The 17,674-nt window shown below is 31.1% G+C and overlaps 2 protein-coding genes across 9 annotated transcripts; both read left to right on the forward strand.

Annotated features, from left to right (window-relative positions):
- Positions 1 to 658: 658 nt before the first annotated feature.
- Positions 659 to 7,299, forward strand: LOC127902267 (uncharacterized). Its single transcript, XM_052441110.1, has 2 exons — positions 659 to 881; positions 6,671 to 7,299. Exons 1-2 carry the CDS (start codon positions 659 to 661, stop codon positions 7,297 to 7,299), a joined length of 852 nt encoding a protein of 283 aa, XP_052297070.1.
- Positions 7,300 to 11,738: 4,439 nt separating this feature from the next.
- On the forward strand, positions 11,739 to 16,318 carry LOC102630426 (hypothetical protein). 8 transcript variants are annotated; one of them, XM_052442318.1, is made up of 10 exons: positions 11,739 to 11,900; positions 12,493 to 12,604; positions 12,693 to 13,115; positions 13,705 to 13,772; positions 13,856 to 14,057; positions 14,242 to 14,339; positions 14,447 to 14,516; positions 14,614 to 14,685; positions 14,962 to 15,075; positions 15,787 to 16,318. In XM_052442318.1, exons 3-10 carry the CDS (start codon positions 12,696 to 12,698, stop codon positions 15,847 to 15,849), a joined length of 1,107 nt encoding a protein of 368 aa, XP_052298278.1. In that variant the 5' UTR covers positions 11,739 to 11,900; positions 12,493 to 12,604; positions 12,693 to 12,695; the 3' UTR covers positions 15,850 to 16,318. The 8 variants fall into 8 exon arrangements, with proteins under 8 accessions (XP_052298278.1, XP_006494074.2, XP_052298280.1 ...); XM_052442320.1 differs by having other exon boundaries at positions 11,770 to 11,900; positions 12,523 to 12,604; XM_052442319.1 differs by lacking the exon at positions 11,739 to 11,900 and adding an exon at positions 11,907 to 12,045.
- Positions 16,319 to 17,674: the final 1,356 nt, after the last annotated feature.

Below are 17,674 nucleotides of genomic sequence, written 5' to 3' on the forward strand. Positions count from 1 at the left end.
TTCATCTCTTTTGATGATTCTTTACTAAGTAGTATAGAATCAAGTCTTTGTAAAGGTCCCATCTCATTTAGTTTTTATAACATAATCATTCTTTAAAAAATCAAGCTTTTTTGTTTTGTAAATCATTTCTTTAGAGATCTTTGGTAATTCCCAATTATCAATTGCTTTATTAAAGTCTTCAATTACAAATTCTTCCGAATTCACAACATTTTTAAAATCACTAGTCTTCCCGGAAGAAGAACTAGAAAAGGATGATACTCTACAGAGTAGAGAATCCTTGGATAAAAACCTATATTACACTAGCCTTCAGGACTAAAACTAGAATATAGTTCTAAACCTATATTCTAATTTTAGTCTTGAAGAACACAAAGTCTCTATCCTATATTACACTAGCCTCCCCTTGGCTCTGATACCAGTAGGAAATATATATATATATATTACATTTTCCTCTGTCACTGAAAATGTAATAAATGTTCTTGAAAAAGATTTTGAATTAAATAAAACTCTTCTTCATAACGACTTTTATTCTGATTGCAATAAAGAAAAAAGACTTTGGTTTTTTTAAAATTTTCTAAACCAAAGAAAAGAAATTCAAGAAACTTATTATGAGTTTGTAAATTTGCATAAAGTCCATATATTGTTCTTTGATTGGTTTAAGATGTATGCTTCGGATAACAAAATCACTTATCCTTTTAAAGAATCAAATCCCATAACTGTTAGGAAGAAAATCACTGAATGGAATCTTTCTGATAGTGATAGGATCATAGAATCTGAGCATCCTCCACTTAGGAGTCTGACCATTGACCATGGTGAACCTCCTGTTGAGATTAAAGCCTCACCCTATAAAATTCGTAAACCAAATGATCCAGAGATGAATTTAGGTAGCATTATTCAACAGAATAATTTCTGTAATGCTAACCTAAACACATTAGGAAAATAGTTGACTATGATAGAAAACCAATTCCAGAAGTCAGCCATAGCTGTTTCTCATGTTACATCAAAATTGGATTCTAACAAAAAGCTTAAAGAGTCTATTTTCAAACCTTAATTTTCAAGTTTCGAAAACTAGTCAAAAGCTTGTTCAAGAGTCAAAATCAGATTTTGCTAAAGCTATAAGAGAACAACTAGATAGAATAGAAGCTTCTTCTTCTTCGTCTAGTAAAATCCAAATAGCCCCTGATAGTGCCCAATCCAATAAAATTGGTGTACTAGAACAAGACGACATATCTATAGCCTCTTCTGATATAGAAGCCTTTAAAGAAGAACAGATTCCTAAAACCAACAAAATTCATTGGGAATTATCCCTACTGGTCTCAAAAGCAGATTAAGTTCTGCATCGATCTGGAAACTTTTGATATATATATATATATATATTTATTTATTTATTTATTTATTTATTTAGTTAAAAAATTATTATAAATTTAATTAAAGAATATTATAAATGTGACATTGCATAGTTACATAAAACACTATGACATATCATAACCATTACCCAATAATAATATTAAATAAAAATAATAATTAAATAATTAAATATACAAATATAACTTGTAAAAATTGTAAAACAAAATAAAAGCAAAGTCATATGCACTAGCAAAAGCAAAGTAACATAACGCCAAGTTACCAACAATTTGCAAAGTCACCCAAAAGCAAAGTAACATAACGCCAAGTCACCAAAAATTTACAAACAAAAAACCCTAAGCTTCCTCGCCATCACACGCACTAGCAACACCCAATATTGATTCGATACACTCTCGACACCGATTTGAACGACGTCATCCGCGTGATTCCAGCGAGAGCAAGTCATTTTCTTTCCCAAGTCCATCGAGCCACTTCACAATCACTGGTTCTAGCCAAACAATTACACTATCACAACCTTTAAGATCGCCACTCGTACTTCTCCTGGTTCCCATCATTGACGGCTCCGTAATCACCACTTTTCGACAAGTGCAATAGCCCTGGTGAAGGATCAGACTATGTTTGGTTTCAGAAACTTCACCATTTCAATTAATTGTGGCTTTATTTGTACAATTAATCAAGTTAATTTGACTTTATTTTATAAAACTTGGAACTACAATTGCATCATATATATATATATTAAGTGTGGGAAAGTTAAATCAGTGTTTTTATACCTAATTTTTAATATTTTCATTCGGCAATTTCAATTTTTTTTAACTTTAAGAGTCATAGTCCCCTCTAATCTTATAAAGACTCCATTAGTAGTGTCACCATCCGAATCATGGAAGTATTTTTGTATAAGAGTTGATGAATGGCTCTAGTAGTAATACATGGAGAATTCGATGGCTTGAGATTAGTTGTTGATGACCTGAGAGCTCATCAAGAGGCTTTCTAGGAATACTCTAAGGAGTAGTTGTTATCATTGTTGAGGTTTTATGGTTATTTTTATCTGTTTGTGGTTTTGTTGTTATTACTGTGTTGTGTATTTTTTTAACATTATTATTTTCCTTTTTTCAATTGGATGAGGGATTTTACTTGCATTAGTTAAGGTTGACAATAGTCTGTAAAATTTCTTCAGATTTTAAGTAGTTTTAACGAAGGAAGTTCTTTTTCTCTTTTTGGTTTGCAAGGGTGTTACTATTTCAACCTATTAAAATACTCTTCAAACCCACTTTTCAATAAAGTTCTTTATTATTAAAATACCTATATTATAAATTATTATTATAGACAAATTATACAATTGAAGAAGAAAATTTTACCCTTTACATTCTTCAAATCTATATATAAAATCATCCAGTGGCTAATGATTTTTCCTTTAAACTCACGAGCTTTATGCATTTTTAACATCAGACATAGCAAGTTTAACCTGCAAAAACATGTGAATCTTTTTAGTTCAGTGAACCAAGCAAGTAAGACAACAGCTACTTAGAGCATCTTCAACATAGAGTAGTCAAATGAACCGTTGGGTGCATGTTAGAAGAATCTGAAACGGTTGTAACAACATGCATCTGATGGTTCTGCCAGCTGCTCTACATTAGAGATGCTCCAATCGTAGCTTGATCTAATTACTAATTATAAAATATATAAAAAAAATTGTTGGATTTCAAGACTAATTATTGAAATCTAAATGTAGGATGGGATCATTATTGTAATTTTATTTCTATTGGAATTTCAACTAATTATTTTATCTAGATTCATACAAATAATAACTAAACTCGTAAAAATTGATTTTTTCATATTAAGATTTTAGTTAAGTGAGGGTAGGTTTGGTATTTTATTCCCTTATAAATAAAGCTTTAGCATTTAAGTAGTTTTATAGAGAACGTGGGTTGTGGTTGTGGTTGCAGTTGCAATATGAAGCTAAAGCAACAGTAGTAGTAGCTTGTGGTTGAGATCTGAAGCCATGTGATGGTGGGGTAGCACAACAAACACCATCTACGAAGAAATTGCACCACTGTTCATGAAGCCCTCTGTTGCCACCACTATCAAATTAACCTTCACTACTAAAAAAAGACACTAAATAATGATAGAACTTTTATAACTTCTCTCTTTATGTCATGAATTTATCATGAAAGTATGATAGAATAATGAAATATATACATATGTCATGAATTAATGATATATTTGTGACTCATAACTTAAAGACATAAATAAAAGATAGATGTAAGCCATATTTGTGTTATGTGGATTTATATGGTTTTAAAATGGTGTCGTTTGAATTAGTTGTAATATGTTTTATTAAAATTTTAAATTATTTTAAAAAAATGAATAAACAATGATGTCATTTATACTAAATGACACCAATTTTATAAAACTTAAAAGATATGAATACAACAAAAGTTACAAAGAAGTTTGAACAAATCAACAAATCCATCTTTCTCTCATACGAATCCCTCTCTGTCTAACACTACATAGAAACCTAACCTTGAGCCTCACATCCACAACCGACAAAGCCGAGCAAGTTCGTGGGATGTCAAAATCTTTGATCAACCCTTATTTGAATTTGATTGAGCTTATTTATATTTGGAGCTGAGAACTAGCCGTTATTGACTGGTCCAAGTGATCATTGAGCTAAATTTCAAATAATCAGTTAACTATTTGCCATTATTGATTCACCGTTAATTTTCAGAGACTTGCAAAATAAACTTTGGCTATCCATTCTTGCTAAACGTTCAAGGTTAGCATAAAATTTTACTTTAGAAATTATCGGTTAACCGTTTGATATAAACGGTTCCCCGTTTAATTCCAGAACCCTAAAAAATAAACTAGTCGTCTCCATTTTTGCTAAGCGGTTCAAGATCAAAGATTAATACCTCTCTGGAAATTATCGGTTAACCATTTGGATATTAACGATTTGCCGTTTAATTCCAGATTCACTATTTTTACAGAATTTCGCAGAGAATGATTTTCCAATTAAAGCTAATGATTGTCCAAATTTCATGAACATATCTAGAAATATTATACGACTTTTAAGAAATTGTATTGATACTTTATTTGATCTGAGCAACAGAAAATTGTCAGGGGCGCCGGAATTTTTTCCGACAAAAACCCTCCAACGCTCAAGTCAGCAATCGAGTTCTCTTTGTAAGGAAAATAATTACGTCACTCTTGTGATTTTAAGTATCTTGTATTTTTCACCAGAATTCCTTTTTTTTTTAGCGGTCCAAAGAAAAAAAGTCTTTTTTTTCTGGATCTCCGCCAATTCTTATAGACAACTGTGCATGTCGCGCGTTATTGCTTGTTCTTTAATGCATGGCCTTTATCAAATTGAATGTGCCACTTGAATCTAAGAGTTTATATATCTGTTTGTGCAATTATTGAGCTACCATTATAATGCTTGATTGTGCTTTAAACATTATAGGATAACGTGCATATGCGTTACGGATGAGCTTCCAAATGAAGCTCAACAATCTGAGATATAAACCAAAACCATGCGACTTGATTCTGCTCTCCTCACATAACGCTAGTCGAGCTTGCACATGCGACCAAATAACTTTCCCCTCGAACTCAAGTAACTATCTTTTTATGGCCCAAACATTATTTGTCTTGTTTTGATTGAAATTTAAGATAAAATTATTTGGTTTTAATTCTTTTTTATCTAATTAAAAGTGATGAGTTAAGTACTTATTAAATGGGTTGATCGAGAGCAATGGTTTTTATAGCTATAATCAGGCATAAGTTTCCTTTGTTTGGAAATAGAAGATAGTGAAAGCACAGGCACTTTATCTTAATTTTGCTTGTGAAATTTTTTTTAATATTTATTTCATCTGTAGTGATGAAATGAGGCATCATATGTGCTTTGGGAAAATAGCTTATCACTTTACCACTATAGAATGAAAATTGCATTTGAAAGTTGACTAGAGGTAAAAGTTAATCACAAAATAACTTAGTCTTTTGCTTGATTAACAAGTTCGTGGGATTTTATTTGTTACCAGTTTCAAAATTGTATACTTTCTTAATTTGGTTTGAAAGAATGTTGTTGTGTTGATGAGTTGTTTACCTACTGGATTGATTGAGTTTCACGAGGTTTGAGTATATATTTCATGAATGTTTTACTTTTTGTTAATTGCTTTATATACTTTTGTTGAGAAGTTAGTAATGACTCAGTTTCATGAGTTTTAATGAGTGAGAGTTGTTGAAATTTTGATATGATTGAGTTGCAGGAGTTAAGTACTTACCATTTTTTTTTAATTTTTTGCAAGTGTTGCTAATCTTTTTTTGAGTTTCTAGGTTCATTTGGTTGTTGGACATGATTTGCTAAGGTTGATTTAGTTGCAGGACATGATTCTAAGTGTTGATATTTTTGATTAATTGGTAGCTAGATTGATTCAAGGAACTATATTAATTGCTACTTTTTTTTTTGATTGATTGTTAGGTGAATTAGTTGTGATCAATGATCATAACTATATTATTTTAACTGATAGATTGTATAATAAGATGAATGTATCATTATATTACGTGGATCTTAATGATAATTGTCTACGATTGTTGGGTAATTATAGTTCATTTTATCATATTATATATATTACCTAATAATATAATATAATATAATATAACATAATATGATATTCATTCCCTTTAGAATTAAGAAGAATAATAATAAGCATTGGCGCTAAAAAAATTATTCTATCTAAACTAATAATAATAGGAAAAATATCAACTGTCCACCCGTTATTTCTGATTTTATCAAAAATACACAATTTTTTTTTTTGTCTGAAATCCACCTAAAGTTAGGTTTCGTTTCATTTATTCATTTCCGTTTGCAGTCTGTTACGTAAACTAACGGAAATTTAGTGAAATGATTAGTTTGCCCTCAATACAAAAATTACAATTTTACCTTAAAAAAACCAAACAAGCATAAGAAATATTTTAAAAAAAATTAACCCACTATCCTCATCACTGAAAGCCAGTCACCATCTTCCATAATCCTCAATCACACACACAGTCACAGAGAGATGAAGTTGTCTCTGAAACTCCCAGATGATGCCCAAAACACCCAAAACCCACCAATCCTAAAGGTCAAAATACCCATCACCATTTTCAATCAACCTTTCATTTCTTCTCTCACCACCACTACCTTTCCTTTTCAGTCAACACCTTTCCTTTTCTCTCAGCACCAACTTTCCATCAAGCCCCTCCTTCAAACTCAACTATACAGCTCTCTCTACAACGTGCACAAGCACAACCCCTTTCTCTTTCTCTTCGAAATCAGGCCTTGATTTGTTTGGTTCACCGCAGGACTTTCCTCTTATCTTCTCTGCCCACTTCTCTCTTTCCTACACAAACCCAACCAATTTCACTCTTATGTTTTTGCTCCATTTCAAGCCTCAATTTGGCAACTTTTCTCTTCACAAAACTACGTCGTCTTCAAACCCTAATCCTGCAAATTCTGGGCCCCATTTGCAATCTAGGTCGCCTTCCAATACTGAGTTTGCAAATAGGTCGATTTCGGATGAATCGTTCGGGTGGCAAGATTTGAAATTGGAGCCGCGTAGTGGCAATGGGAATGATAGTTTCTTTAATGGGGTTGATTCAATTTGTAGTGATGGAATTGGGTTTGTTAGAGATAGAACGTCGTTGTTGAAAGATGATGATAAAAAATGTGGCTTTTTAGGTGGGATTGCTGTAACAGCAAGAACAGTGTTGCCGGTGACTAAAAGGGTAATGATGAATTTGAGGTGGGGAGTGAATTTGCCTGTGGATTCTGAGGTTAAAATGCCATGTTTGACCGCGAACGAGATTGGGATTGAGAGGGTTGAGAAAGTGGAGGAAGTGAAAAGGGAGAAGAATATCGAGAGTGATACGGGTGATTTAGAGTTGTTGAAAGGAATGCTCTGCTGAAATGACCGATTTACCCCTACCACATCAGTAATGTTATAACGAACTGCAAACGGAAGTGGAGAAGTGAAACGAAACGTAACTTTAGAGGGATTCTAGATATAAAAAAAAAAAAAAAAGAATTGTGTATTTTTGATAATGTCGGAAAAAATGAGTGGACGGTGGATATTTCCCCATAATAATATTAATAACTGCTGCCAAAAAACTAAAATTAATATCCATTCTTGGCCATTTTTTTCTTATTTTTAGTTGCCGCCAATTTAACTTTTTTCCATTTTAAATGATTTAATATTTATTTAAATATTAATTTTCAATTGAATATTTAATTTAATATGATAGATTTTATTCATGCGTGGACAATATTATGATAGAATTTTGTCATGTGTGCATGACAAATTCATGGCGGCTAATATATCATAAAACTCATGACACATATAAATTGTCATGTAAAATTTCATGATATAGGCTTCATTGATGGTTAAGCAACCATCATCTAATTGGGTGCTTAATAGTTAAAAAATGTCATTGTTTAGCTTTTTTCTAGCAGTGCTTAGGGATCTTAGGGTTTGAAAATTTTGTTTTAGGGTTTCACTAGTTTTGTTTAGTTTGATGAATTCTTTTAAATTTTTAGATTAGTTTGATTTAAATATGAAGTTACCAATGTGCAGGGGCTATTTCAGAGATAATGATGTGTGCTAATTATGTATTGTAATGTTCGATTATTATTATTGTACGGTTTATTGTAGTTTTAATGTATTAGTTATACTGGAGTGGTGGTTTGTGGTAGTTATTTTGTAATTGGTCTTGTGTAGTTATCTTATTATTTGTAGACTATGGTGGCGTTTGTTTTTTAACTTAATGACTTAAAGTGACTTAACTTAATTAATTAAGTTAATTAGAGATGTTTGTTTTTATAACTTAATGAGACTTTTTAGATAATTTTGACTTAATAAAATAAGCTAATTTTGTTGGCTTTTTACTTAATGAAGAAATCTGAATTAAGTCAATTACTTGCTAATGTCAAAAATATCCATGTTTTATAATTTATTTTTCATGTCTATCCCAAAACTCACCCATAGATATTTACCCCACATAAAAATATCCCATTTTTTATTTCTTATATTATATACGATAAAATTTAAAATTTATGATATTTTATATATTAAAATTCCAAAATAATTATGTATTCACTTGAATATAGTTTTACTTATAAATGTTAAAATATTGTGGTATTTAATATATTATTTATTTGATATTTAAATTTAATAAGGATACGAATGTAAAAGTACATATTTTCAGCTTTTTAAGTTGAAAAAAACAAACAACTTAATCCTTATTTTCCAAGATTCAGATGAAAAAACAAACATATTATTCAGATTCAGATATTCAGACCTATTCAGAATTCAGACTAATTCAGGTCTATTCATATTTCAGACAAAAAACATTCCTATTTTATTTTCTAGAGAGTGGTTATCTCATATCAACATTCCTTTTTTAATCTCTCTAGTATCTCTAAAATTTACTTAACAATTGGTATTAAAGCACATTCCCCATGGCTAATGCAATTACGCAAAAAAAAAAAAAAAAACTGATTTTGAAACCTTGTAATTTGAGAATCAAGATGCAATCATGTAAGAGATTCTTAGGAGTCTAAACACCAAACATGACCAAATAAGTTCCATATTCCTAAGCCAGTGCAAGTGTCATATAAAGTCCAATGCCACGCATCTATTAGAAAAACAAATTTATCCTACCATAAATTAAAGTTCTCAAATTTCAATGGTGAAGACCTAAATAGTTGGATTTATAGGGCTGAACAATACTTTAAGTATCAACAAATTATGTGGGAATACCAAGTGCAATAGGTATCTTTCCATCTTAAAGGAACTGCACTATAATGGTTTCATTGGTTAATGAAAACAAAAGGACCAATTTCTTAGGTTGAGTTTTCACGAGCCCTTCTTAAAAGATTTAGATCAACAAAGTTTAATAATGCTTGAGAGGCTTTATCTCAATTAAAGCAAACAAACACCATATTTGGATTACTAGAAGAATTTGAAAGATAGTCTCAAATGGTGGAGGATATACCAAAAGGCTTCTGAGTTGGTAGTTTTGTTGGAGGACTCAAAGATGAGATTCGCTTACAACTAAAGATTTTTAAGCCTTGGTCATTATCAGCATCCATTGGACTTATTAGACTTACTGAGAAAAAGTGCAACTTCTGTAAGCAACCCTCTAAAATCTAGTCTACAATCCAAGGTTTGTTAGGATCCCAGCCAAGCAACTCAATTCTATCAACATTTAAACATTTGACCCTTAAGAGAAGTTAAAGAACACAAAGAATGTCATTCTTGCTACTATTGTGATGGGAAATATTCTCCTTGTCACAAGTATCAAAGTCCTTAATTTTTTAAGATGGAATATTTTCACAGGAAAGATGATGATGATAGAAGCAGACAAAGTGTAAAACATGGTTAATGTCCATAGTAGTTCCTTGAGGACAAGGATTTTTCTAAGAGAAGGGGAATGATGTGTGCCAATTATTATTGTAATGTTTAGTTATTATTATTGTACGAATTAATGTAGTTTTAATTTAATAGTTATATTGTGGTAATGGCTTGTCCTAGTAATATTGTAATTAGTCTTGTATAGTTATCTTATTAGTTGTATTTAAATGGATGATGAAAGGATAAAAAGGCAGAGAAGATTCCTATTATTTATTGATTGTGTTTCTTATCTAGAGAGTAGTTCTCTGAAATTAATTTTCTTTAATTTCTCTCGTATCTCTAAATTTTACTTAATGAATAACCAAAGATGAATTTGAAAATATTATAACTACGTTATGGTGTAATTTGGATTAAAAATCTCAGGTTGAAATTCTTCACCACTGCAACAGGATTTGGTTATTGATGCCTTAAATCATAAAGCCAAAAATGTTGTAATTGATAGAGAACATGAAGGAGAAGATATTTGCAGAGCTTTGTTGAAGAATGTATTTAATGGATTGATTGCTATGAAAAGGATTTTGAAAGAACAAAAGTTTACTAAGCCATTAAACTAGATTTTTTAGGATTTGAGTTTAGTATTTGCAAAATTAGAACTAATGAGATAAAATTTGAATTTATATCATGCTTTACGCGTCATGAGAAATATGCTTCTTCTTATTTTTAAAAATTAGTTTAATTCAACAAGAAAGTTTTTTAATTAATTTTATTTAACCAAAAAAAAACTGTTAATGTTAATTAGAATTAGAATTAGATTTAATTTTGTGTTTTTCCACTAAAAAATAAAAATCACTTAGTAAGGACAAAAATATCATTTCCTAACTAATTGACCACTTATGTAACATCATTTCCTAACTAATTGACCGCTTATGTTAGAGTTAAAGACAAAACTTAACAGAGTGTTAGCTTTGTGAGTATTTTCTAAATAATTGTCATCTATGTGACAAGATTGGAATCAAATGTCACTTAGGAGAAATTAACCAAAAAAGTATTTTGGTTTGGCTCAAATGTCCCTACTAATGATGTTTGCTATTAGGGATTATCCTAACTTAGACATGAGTCTTAGATCTTATCTTATATATTGAGCTTAATGTTGCCTTATGTTTATGCGACAATGCATTGTTGGCCATTATTGGTTTTTAATGAAAGCATACTTTCCTATAAAAAAATAAAAATTAAAAAATTAGCAATTTGGATGCAAGGTGGAATTTATTGAAACATTTGAGAGTATTTTGAAGTATGTTGAAATATTTTGATGCGGTGGAAATTAGGGTATATAAAAAGGTAAAAAGAAAAATTTTTGACTTTTTTTTAATTAGTTGAATGTTAAAAACTTTATTCAGATGCTATTTTACCCTTTTGGCTATGAAATTTCACGGAGAATTAACGATATTTAAGGGGTAATTTGGTGTTTTTGCACTTTTTGAAGATAAATTAAAAATAATTCCTGATAGAGGGAAGTTCAAAATTTACCCTTAAGTTAATGTCTCCATTTTTGTAGATTTTAGACTTTTAGAAATTATGTGAAGTCATATTTGTAAAAAAGTCCTCTAACTCAACATCTTCCTCTTATTCTTAGGATTTTTTTTTTAAATACTACCCTTGAAAAAGGATGTTCAAATTGATAAATGTTATGAAAAACCCAAATTCTTTTGAAGAACTTATATAGCAATTAATTTAATAACATTATTCAACAGCACACCACCTCCATTATTTAACCATGGTGGCATTATTAAAAAAAAATTGAAATTTTGAGAGAGGAGCGGATGGTCTATTTGTTTTTTTTTTTCTCTCTCTCTCAGAATCAAACTTTTCAAAAGCTTCACGTCTTATTTAAGTCAAATTAAGGGGAGTATTAAGATAACTTCCATAATGCCTATAATTATAAATAAAGGAAATCTGAATTATACAATAAAATTAGAGAAGGAAAGTAAATGCACTCGTGCAATTAGTTTTGTATAAAAAGTTGTTACCAATAATAAATAATTAATTAAAATTAAATAAATTAAAGTTCTGACCCTGCCCGAAAAAGACAAAACACAAAGACTTGTAGCATTGCCCTTCTGGGTTCTCGATCCAAAAAATACGATCTTCTGTGTCGTAAGTCTCTGTTTCTCTTGCTTTTTACTTATTTTTGCTTAGCATGATTATATTATAATCTTGAATCATCAAGATTCTTGTTTATTTGACTTATTTCTTGCTGCAATTGATACATATTTTTAAGCTTTCCACCTTGTGCTGTTCAGTGAGTACTGCATTTACATTCATTTCCAAAGGGTTTTAATTTCATTGTCATTTTTTTTTAATTTTTTTCCTGGATACCCATTTGGCTTATTTATTGATTAATTCTCTATTTGTCTTTCAATTGTGTTTTTCCTGGATACAACTTTTGCTTCTTCCTTTTTTTTACGCTTTAGTAGGAATCACATTGATATATTCGGTGACTCAATTATTGATTTGTATTCTTTCTATGTGGATTCATAATGATGATCATTCGAAAGTCTGATTTCCTTTTGTCCCTTATTCATTCTGTCATATTTTGAACCTTAAATACTCGCTGATTGCATATTGGCACTTACATTTATGTGGGTTCTGCAAAAAATGCATATTTTGCATTATTTGATTGTGACAGTTCTTGTATAAATTTGTTGAAATCTACGTCAAGTTGAATCTAATGTTAATTTTTATGCAGGTATTTTGATTTGTCCATTTTGTGTGACAGAGGTAGCTGAAAGCTGTGTAAAACAAAATAATTTCTGTAGCCGCTGCGATGTTAAGTTTTGGACTGGTGGACTGGAAGGCTTGTATAGAATTCATGGTTTTTTGCTTATATTAAAGGATATAGTTATTATAGTATTAGAGAATCTTAGTTTGTGAATTTTATGATAATAGGCTATGATTACTAGAAAGAACATGGGTCGGGCTTCACCACTACTTATGGTACTTTTCACTTTTGGGTTCGCTTTTGGGACATATAATTTAGTAACGATGGTAATCCGCAATAGGTCTGTTAGAAATTGGGTGAGTGATGATTCAAATGGTGGGGTATTTTTCGATCCTGTTGTTGAGATGCCTGAAAATGTGAAGAAACTGAAGAATTCCAAAACACCCTACCATGTTGCCTTGACGGCCACTGATGCCCCATACAGCAAATGGCAGTGCCGCATTATGTACTACTGGTATAAGAAGAAAAAGGACTTACCAGGGTCAGAGATGGGAGGATTTACACGGATATTGCACTCTGGAAATCCTGATGAACTCATGGATGAGATTCCGACAATGGTAGTTGATCCTCTTCCTGCTGGTCTTGATCGGGTGAGTTTTTCTCATCTGGTTGGTTCTTGTTGTGTTCTTGTTTTTATGCAACATTTTACAAGATTCCTCAATGTCCCAGCTATTTACGGAACTCAATTTCTTTGATACTTTTACTATTTAACTTTTCAAGCAGAAATTTAAATTATAGGAAAAAGAGTGATTAGTTGAACTACTAATTCAGCATTGCTGTTTCAGACATTATGTTGTAGGAGCTGCAATCTTTTGCTTTCGGTTACATCAGGAGACTTAATCAATGGTTGTTAATTCACAATGTATTCTTCAAACTTGCACGTCTTACCTAATGTTTTGTTTTTTACATATAAATGCAATAAGTTGCTTGTCATTCTCCTAAGATTAATTTGAATTTTAAGTTAAAAGACATGTGAGAGGCCTACCTATCGCCAACTCAACCGTAAAGTGTCCACATTATATCTTGGCAAAAGCTGTACTACAATGATATCTGGGTTTTCTTTTCTTTGTTTAAATTACATTTAATGAGTGTCTGAAATGTCAGAATACGTTTCGCAGAAGTTTTTTTTTTTTTTTTTCCCTTGTACTCATTTTGAAATGTTTCCATTTCTATACTCAGGGATACATTGTCTTAAACAGACCATGGGCGTTTGTACAATGGCTGGAAAAGGCTAAAATTGATGAAGAGTGAGCTTCTGCATCTCTGACATATCAGGTTATATTCTACCTTCACTAATTACCGGAGCTCATTTTTGTTTCTACTGCTGCAGGTACATATTGATGGCAGAGCCTGATCATATTTTTGTTAGACCTCTCCCTAATTTGTCACATGGAGGAATGCCAGCCGGCTATCCATTTTTCTACATCAAACCTGAACAAAATGAGAAGATTATAAGAAAGTTTTACCCGGAGGAGAATGGCCCAGTTACAAATGTTGATCCAATTGGCAATTCTCCTGTTATCATAAGAAAGGTGACTTTCTTTTTACCCAATAGCTCACTACTTGTGCTGTCACGTGTTTATCTTGGTTTTCTATATTGTCATGTTTTATTGTTATTGCCTGTTGTCTTAGTTACTGAATTAGTCATCGTCTTTGTTGTGGTTCCTGTGGGCATAAAATTAATCATGTTGAATTGAATACATTTTTCTGGTTCAGGATTTGCTGGAAAAGATTGCCCCTACATGGATGAATGTCTCTTTGAAAATGAAAGATGACCCCGAGACTGATAAAACTTTTGGATGGGTGCTAGAAATGTAAGTGTACAGTACAAGTGACCCGATGTCTTCTACTTTATTCCAGACTATCAACTAAAGTTAATAGTATTATTTTTTTATGATGCATTTTCCTCTTTTGAACTAAGGTATGCCTATGCTGTAGCATCCGCATTGCATGGTGTACAACATATTCTTCGAAATGACTTTATGTTACAGGTTTGGCAGCCAAATTGTTGAATTTCTTAAAACTTTATGTTGATGTCCACATTCAGTGGTTGAAATTAGATTGAGGTTTTATTTATTAAATTTTCAGCCCCCATGGGATCTGGAAGTTGGGGAGAGGTTCATCATTCATTATACTTATGGATGCGATTACAACTTGAAGGTAAAATCTGTTGTGCTCATTTTTGCTCAATAAAAATTTCCTCCCATGGCTTGTAAAATCTTGCTATTTCATTTGACCATAATTTTTCCAGTTTTGTCGGATTATACAAAGTTGATTGCAGGAAAGCTATGCTGCTTTTGCATTTTTTTCATAGGTCTTTTAAGCTTGTTTCTTTCTACCATGCTTGGGAGCAAAAGCTTGAACTTCATTGTTTTGTTTACTAGCAATTTTTTATCCTTAATATATTTTTACCTAATATTTATTTTTACTTTTCAGGGTGAGCTGACATATGGTAAAATTGGAGAGTGGCGATTTGACAAGAGATCATATTTACGTGGGCCTCCACCTAGAAATCTCTCACTGCCCCCTCCAGGGGTCCCTGAAAGTGTGGTATGTTTTTATAAGCATCATTACTTTGACAATAAATAGCAGTTACAATTGAGGTTCACTCTACATTTTTTTTTTTTTTTTTTGTGCATGCATGCCTGCTCTGCATGATAGCATGAGGACCTAACTTGAAATTTGGTTGCATTTTTTGCCCCATAGTATTCTTCCTGTCTGAAGATCATCACAGAGTGCTAGCCTCAAAATATTTTGTAAATTTGATGATTCACTAAGAATAATTGACTAATACGTATGTATACTCCTAAGATTATTTATTTTGACAAAATTGCGGGCCTAAGAAAATGATAACAAGAAAAAACTACTCCGTTTTCTATCGTTGAATGAGGAAGATTAGTAAAAGATGGGAAAGATTCCAGCTTATATTAAGTGGATGGTGATGTATTTCTAAGGTGAAATCAGATGTAATGGTTGATCTCTGAAATTTGTCGGCATGTCAGTTTTAGCCCTGTCAATACTGTTTTACCTCTGATTGAATTTTGACTGTAATTTAAGTCTTTTATATGGCTATAAGAAAGCCTAATCACTAATTCTGGAGGCCCATTCTGACAGTTGTTTTATTTATTTATTTATTTTTTAAATCTTCAATACAAACACATTAACACCATATATTCATGAACCTAGTGATACATGAATACACTCAAATCCTCTCTCTTTTTCACAGTAATTTAATGTGCTCTTGGCTTGTCATATTTTCAGGCCACCCTTGTGAAGATGGTGAATGAAGCTACAGCAAACATACCCAACTGGGAAACTCAATAGATACAGCCGTCCTTAAGGTTTCGACAAAACTCATAAAACATTGAGGGAGGAGGAAAATTTTCCTTTGTTATCATTTCAAGAAACATTTCATTTGCACAAACCTCAGGTTAATTATTTTATATTGAGAAATATAGTTACCAATAATACATATATATTTATATAGGCAGCAAGAAATTGTTTTTATGTTCTAAACAAGGGGTTTTAGATTTTATTTTGTTTTTTGTTAGATGGCATAGTCAATTTTAATAGATAACTAGATACAAAAGTGACTTGATTGTTTATGGTATCCCCTTGTATAGGGTTGTGTCACTTGTAGATTGGTTGCTTGAACATGTGTATTTCTATCCTTAGAGTTCTTTCATTTGATCTTGTTGGTGGAAGATTTGCTCCTGCAAGAGGCTAAAACTAGCAAAGAATAGAGTTGGAATTCTATTTCCTGATAATTCAAGTGTTTTTTCCACGTCACAAATCATGCGAATGATGTTTTAAGTTTTATGGGAATGTTATGTTTGAATAAGAAAAATACTCTGCAAATCACTTTTTTTGACAGAGAACTCAAAGTACCTCTCTAAGGTTGAGGAATTGAGTCTCAGTGTCTCTTACGGAGAATGATTTTCTTCCAAATATTTTCATTCTGAACTTATTGTGAATGTTAAGAGATTATAACTATAGGGGTTGGTACGGGCCGGTTTGGTATTCAGCCCACCAAACCTGTAAAAAAAACTCAGCCGATTTAAAAACTCAAACGTCTCGAACCCAACCTGCATAACTGTGGATTTGGTCGTGTTGGATTGGTCGAGTTGGGCTTTCCCTCAAAAACTAATTTTAGTTTTTTAATTATTATTTGAAAATTAAAGAAATAAATTTCAACTTGTTCAGGAACTACTTTAATGCTAAAATTGACAAGTAACAATTTATTTATGCTTTTATGTTTTAATTTAAGTTTAATCTAGTATTTAGTAATTATTAATATTTGAATAATAAAGATTAAAAAAAATTCAAATTTGTGGTTGATGGGTTGGGCTAGGTCAAATTATGTTCAACCCAATCCAACTAGTACCATTCGTTGCATGTTTGAGATTTGTGCCCATCTCTAATTACAGTAAAATCTTTTTAAAATTCATAATATTAGGACTAATTTTTTTTATTATTATAAGGAGGTTATATTTTAATAGAGTTGTGATTACAAAAATCATTGAATTGGCTTAATTATTCTTAGTCTAAGTGATATAGAAATAAAGTATGCACTACATAAATCTCATGCAATTGAAAACATGGAAAGCCATCTTAAAAGTCTAAGTTTGTATTCTCTTTAATGTTCTTCTCTCAATGTAATTTCCATAAATATTATACAATTATTTAGTAATAACTCTAAATAATAAATCATTGTCTCAAGTAACTTGAAAATAATATATGCTTTATTCTATTTTAAACCTTTAATGTAACACAATATATATTTTTTCAATATACAGATAATAATTATTATGTAGAGGCAAAGTTTCTCAAAATAAAATCAAAAAAAATAATAATTTATTATAATAAGAACTTTATTCTTAACTATAAGTACACCAAACTATGACCATAATTTTTATAACTATATGAGAATTATTCTTATATAAAATATTATGACAAAAAAATTTATTGAGTAATGAATATAAAAAAATAGAGAAAAGAAAAGAAAAAAAAAAAAGACAGAAATGCTCTATAGCTGTAAGCCTGTAACTCCAAAAATTAATAAAATGGAAAAATGCGTACTGACTGAAGAAGATTTGGATAGAAGTGGACTGCCAACTGGGTCACGCCTAATAAAGACAGATGGTCCGTT

Source organism: Citrus sinensis, chromosome 5 (assembly GCF_022201045.2).
Source record: "Citrus sinensis cultivar Valencia sweet orange chromosome 5, DVS_A1.0, whole genome shotgun sequence".
NCBI classification, from domain to species: domain Eukaryota; kingdom Viridiplantae; phylum Streptophyta; class Magnoliopsida; order Sapindales; family Rutaceae; genus Citrus; species Citrus sinensis.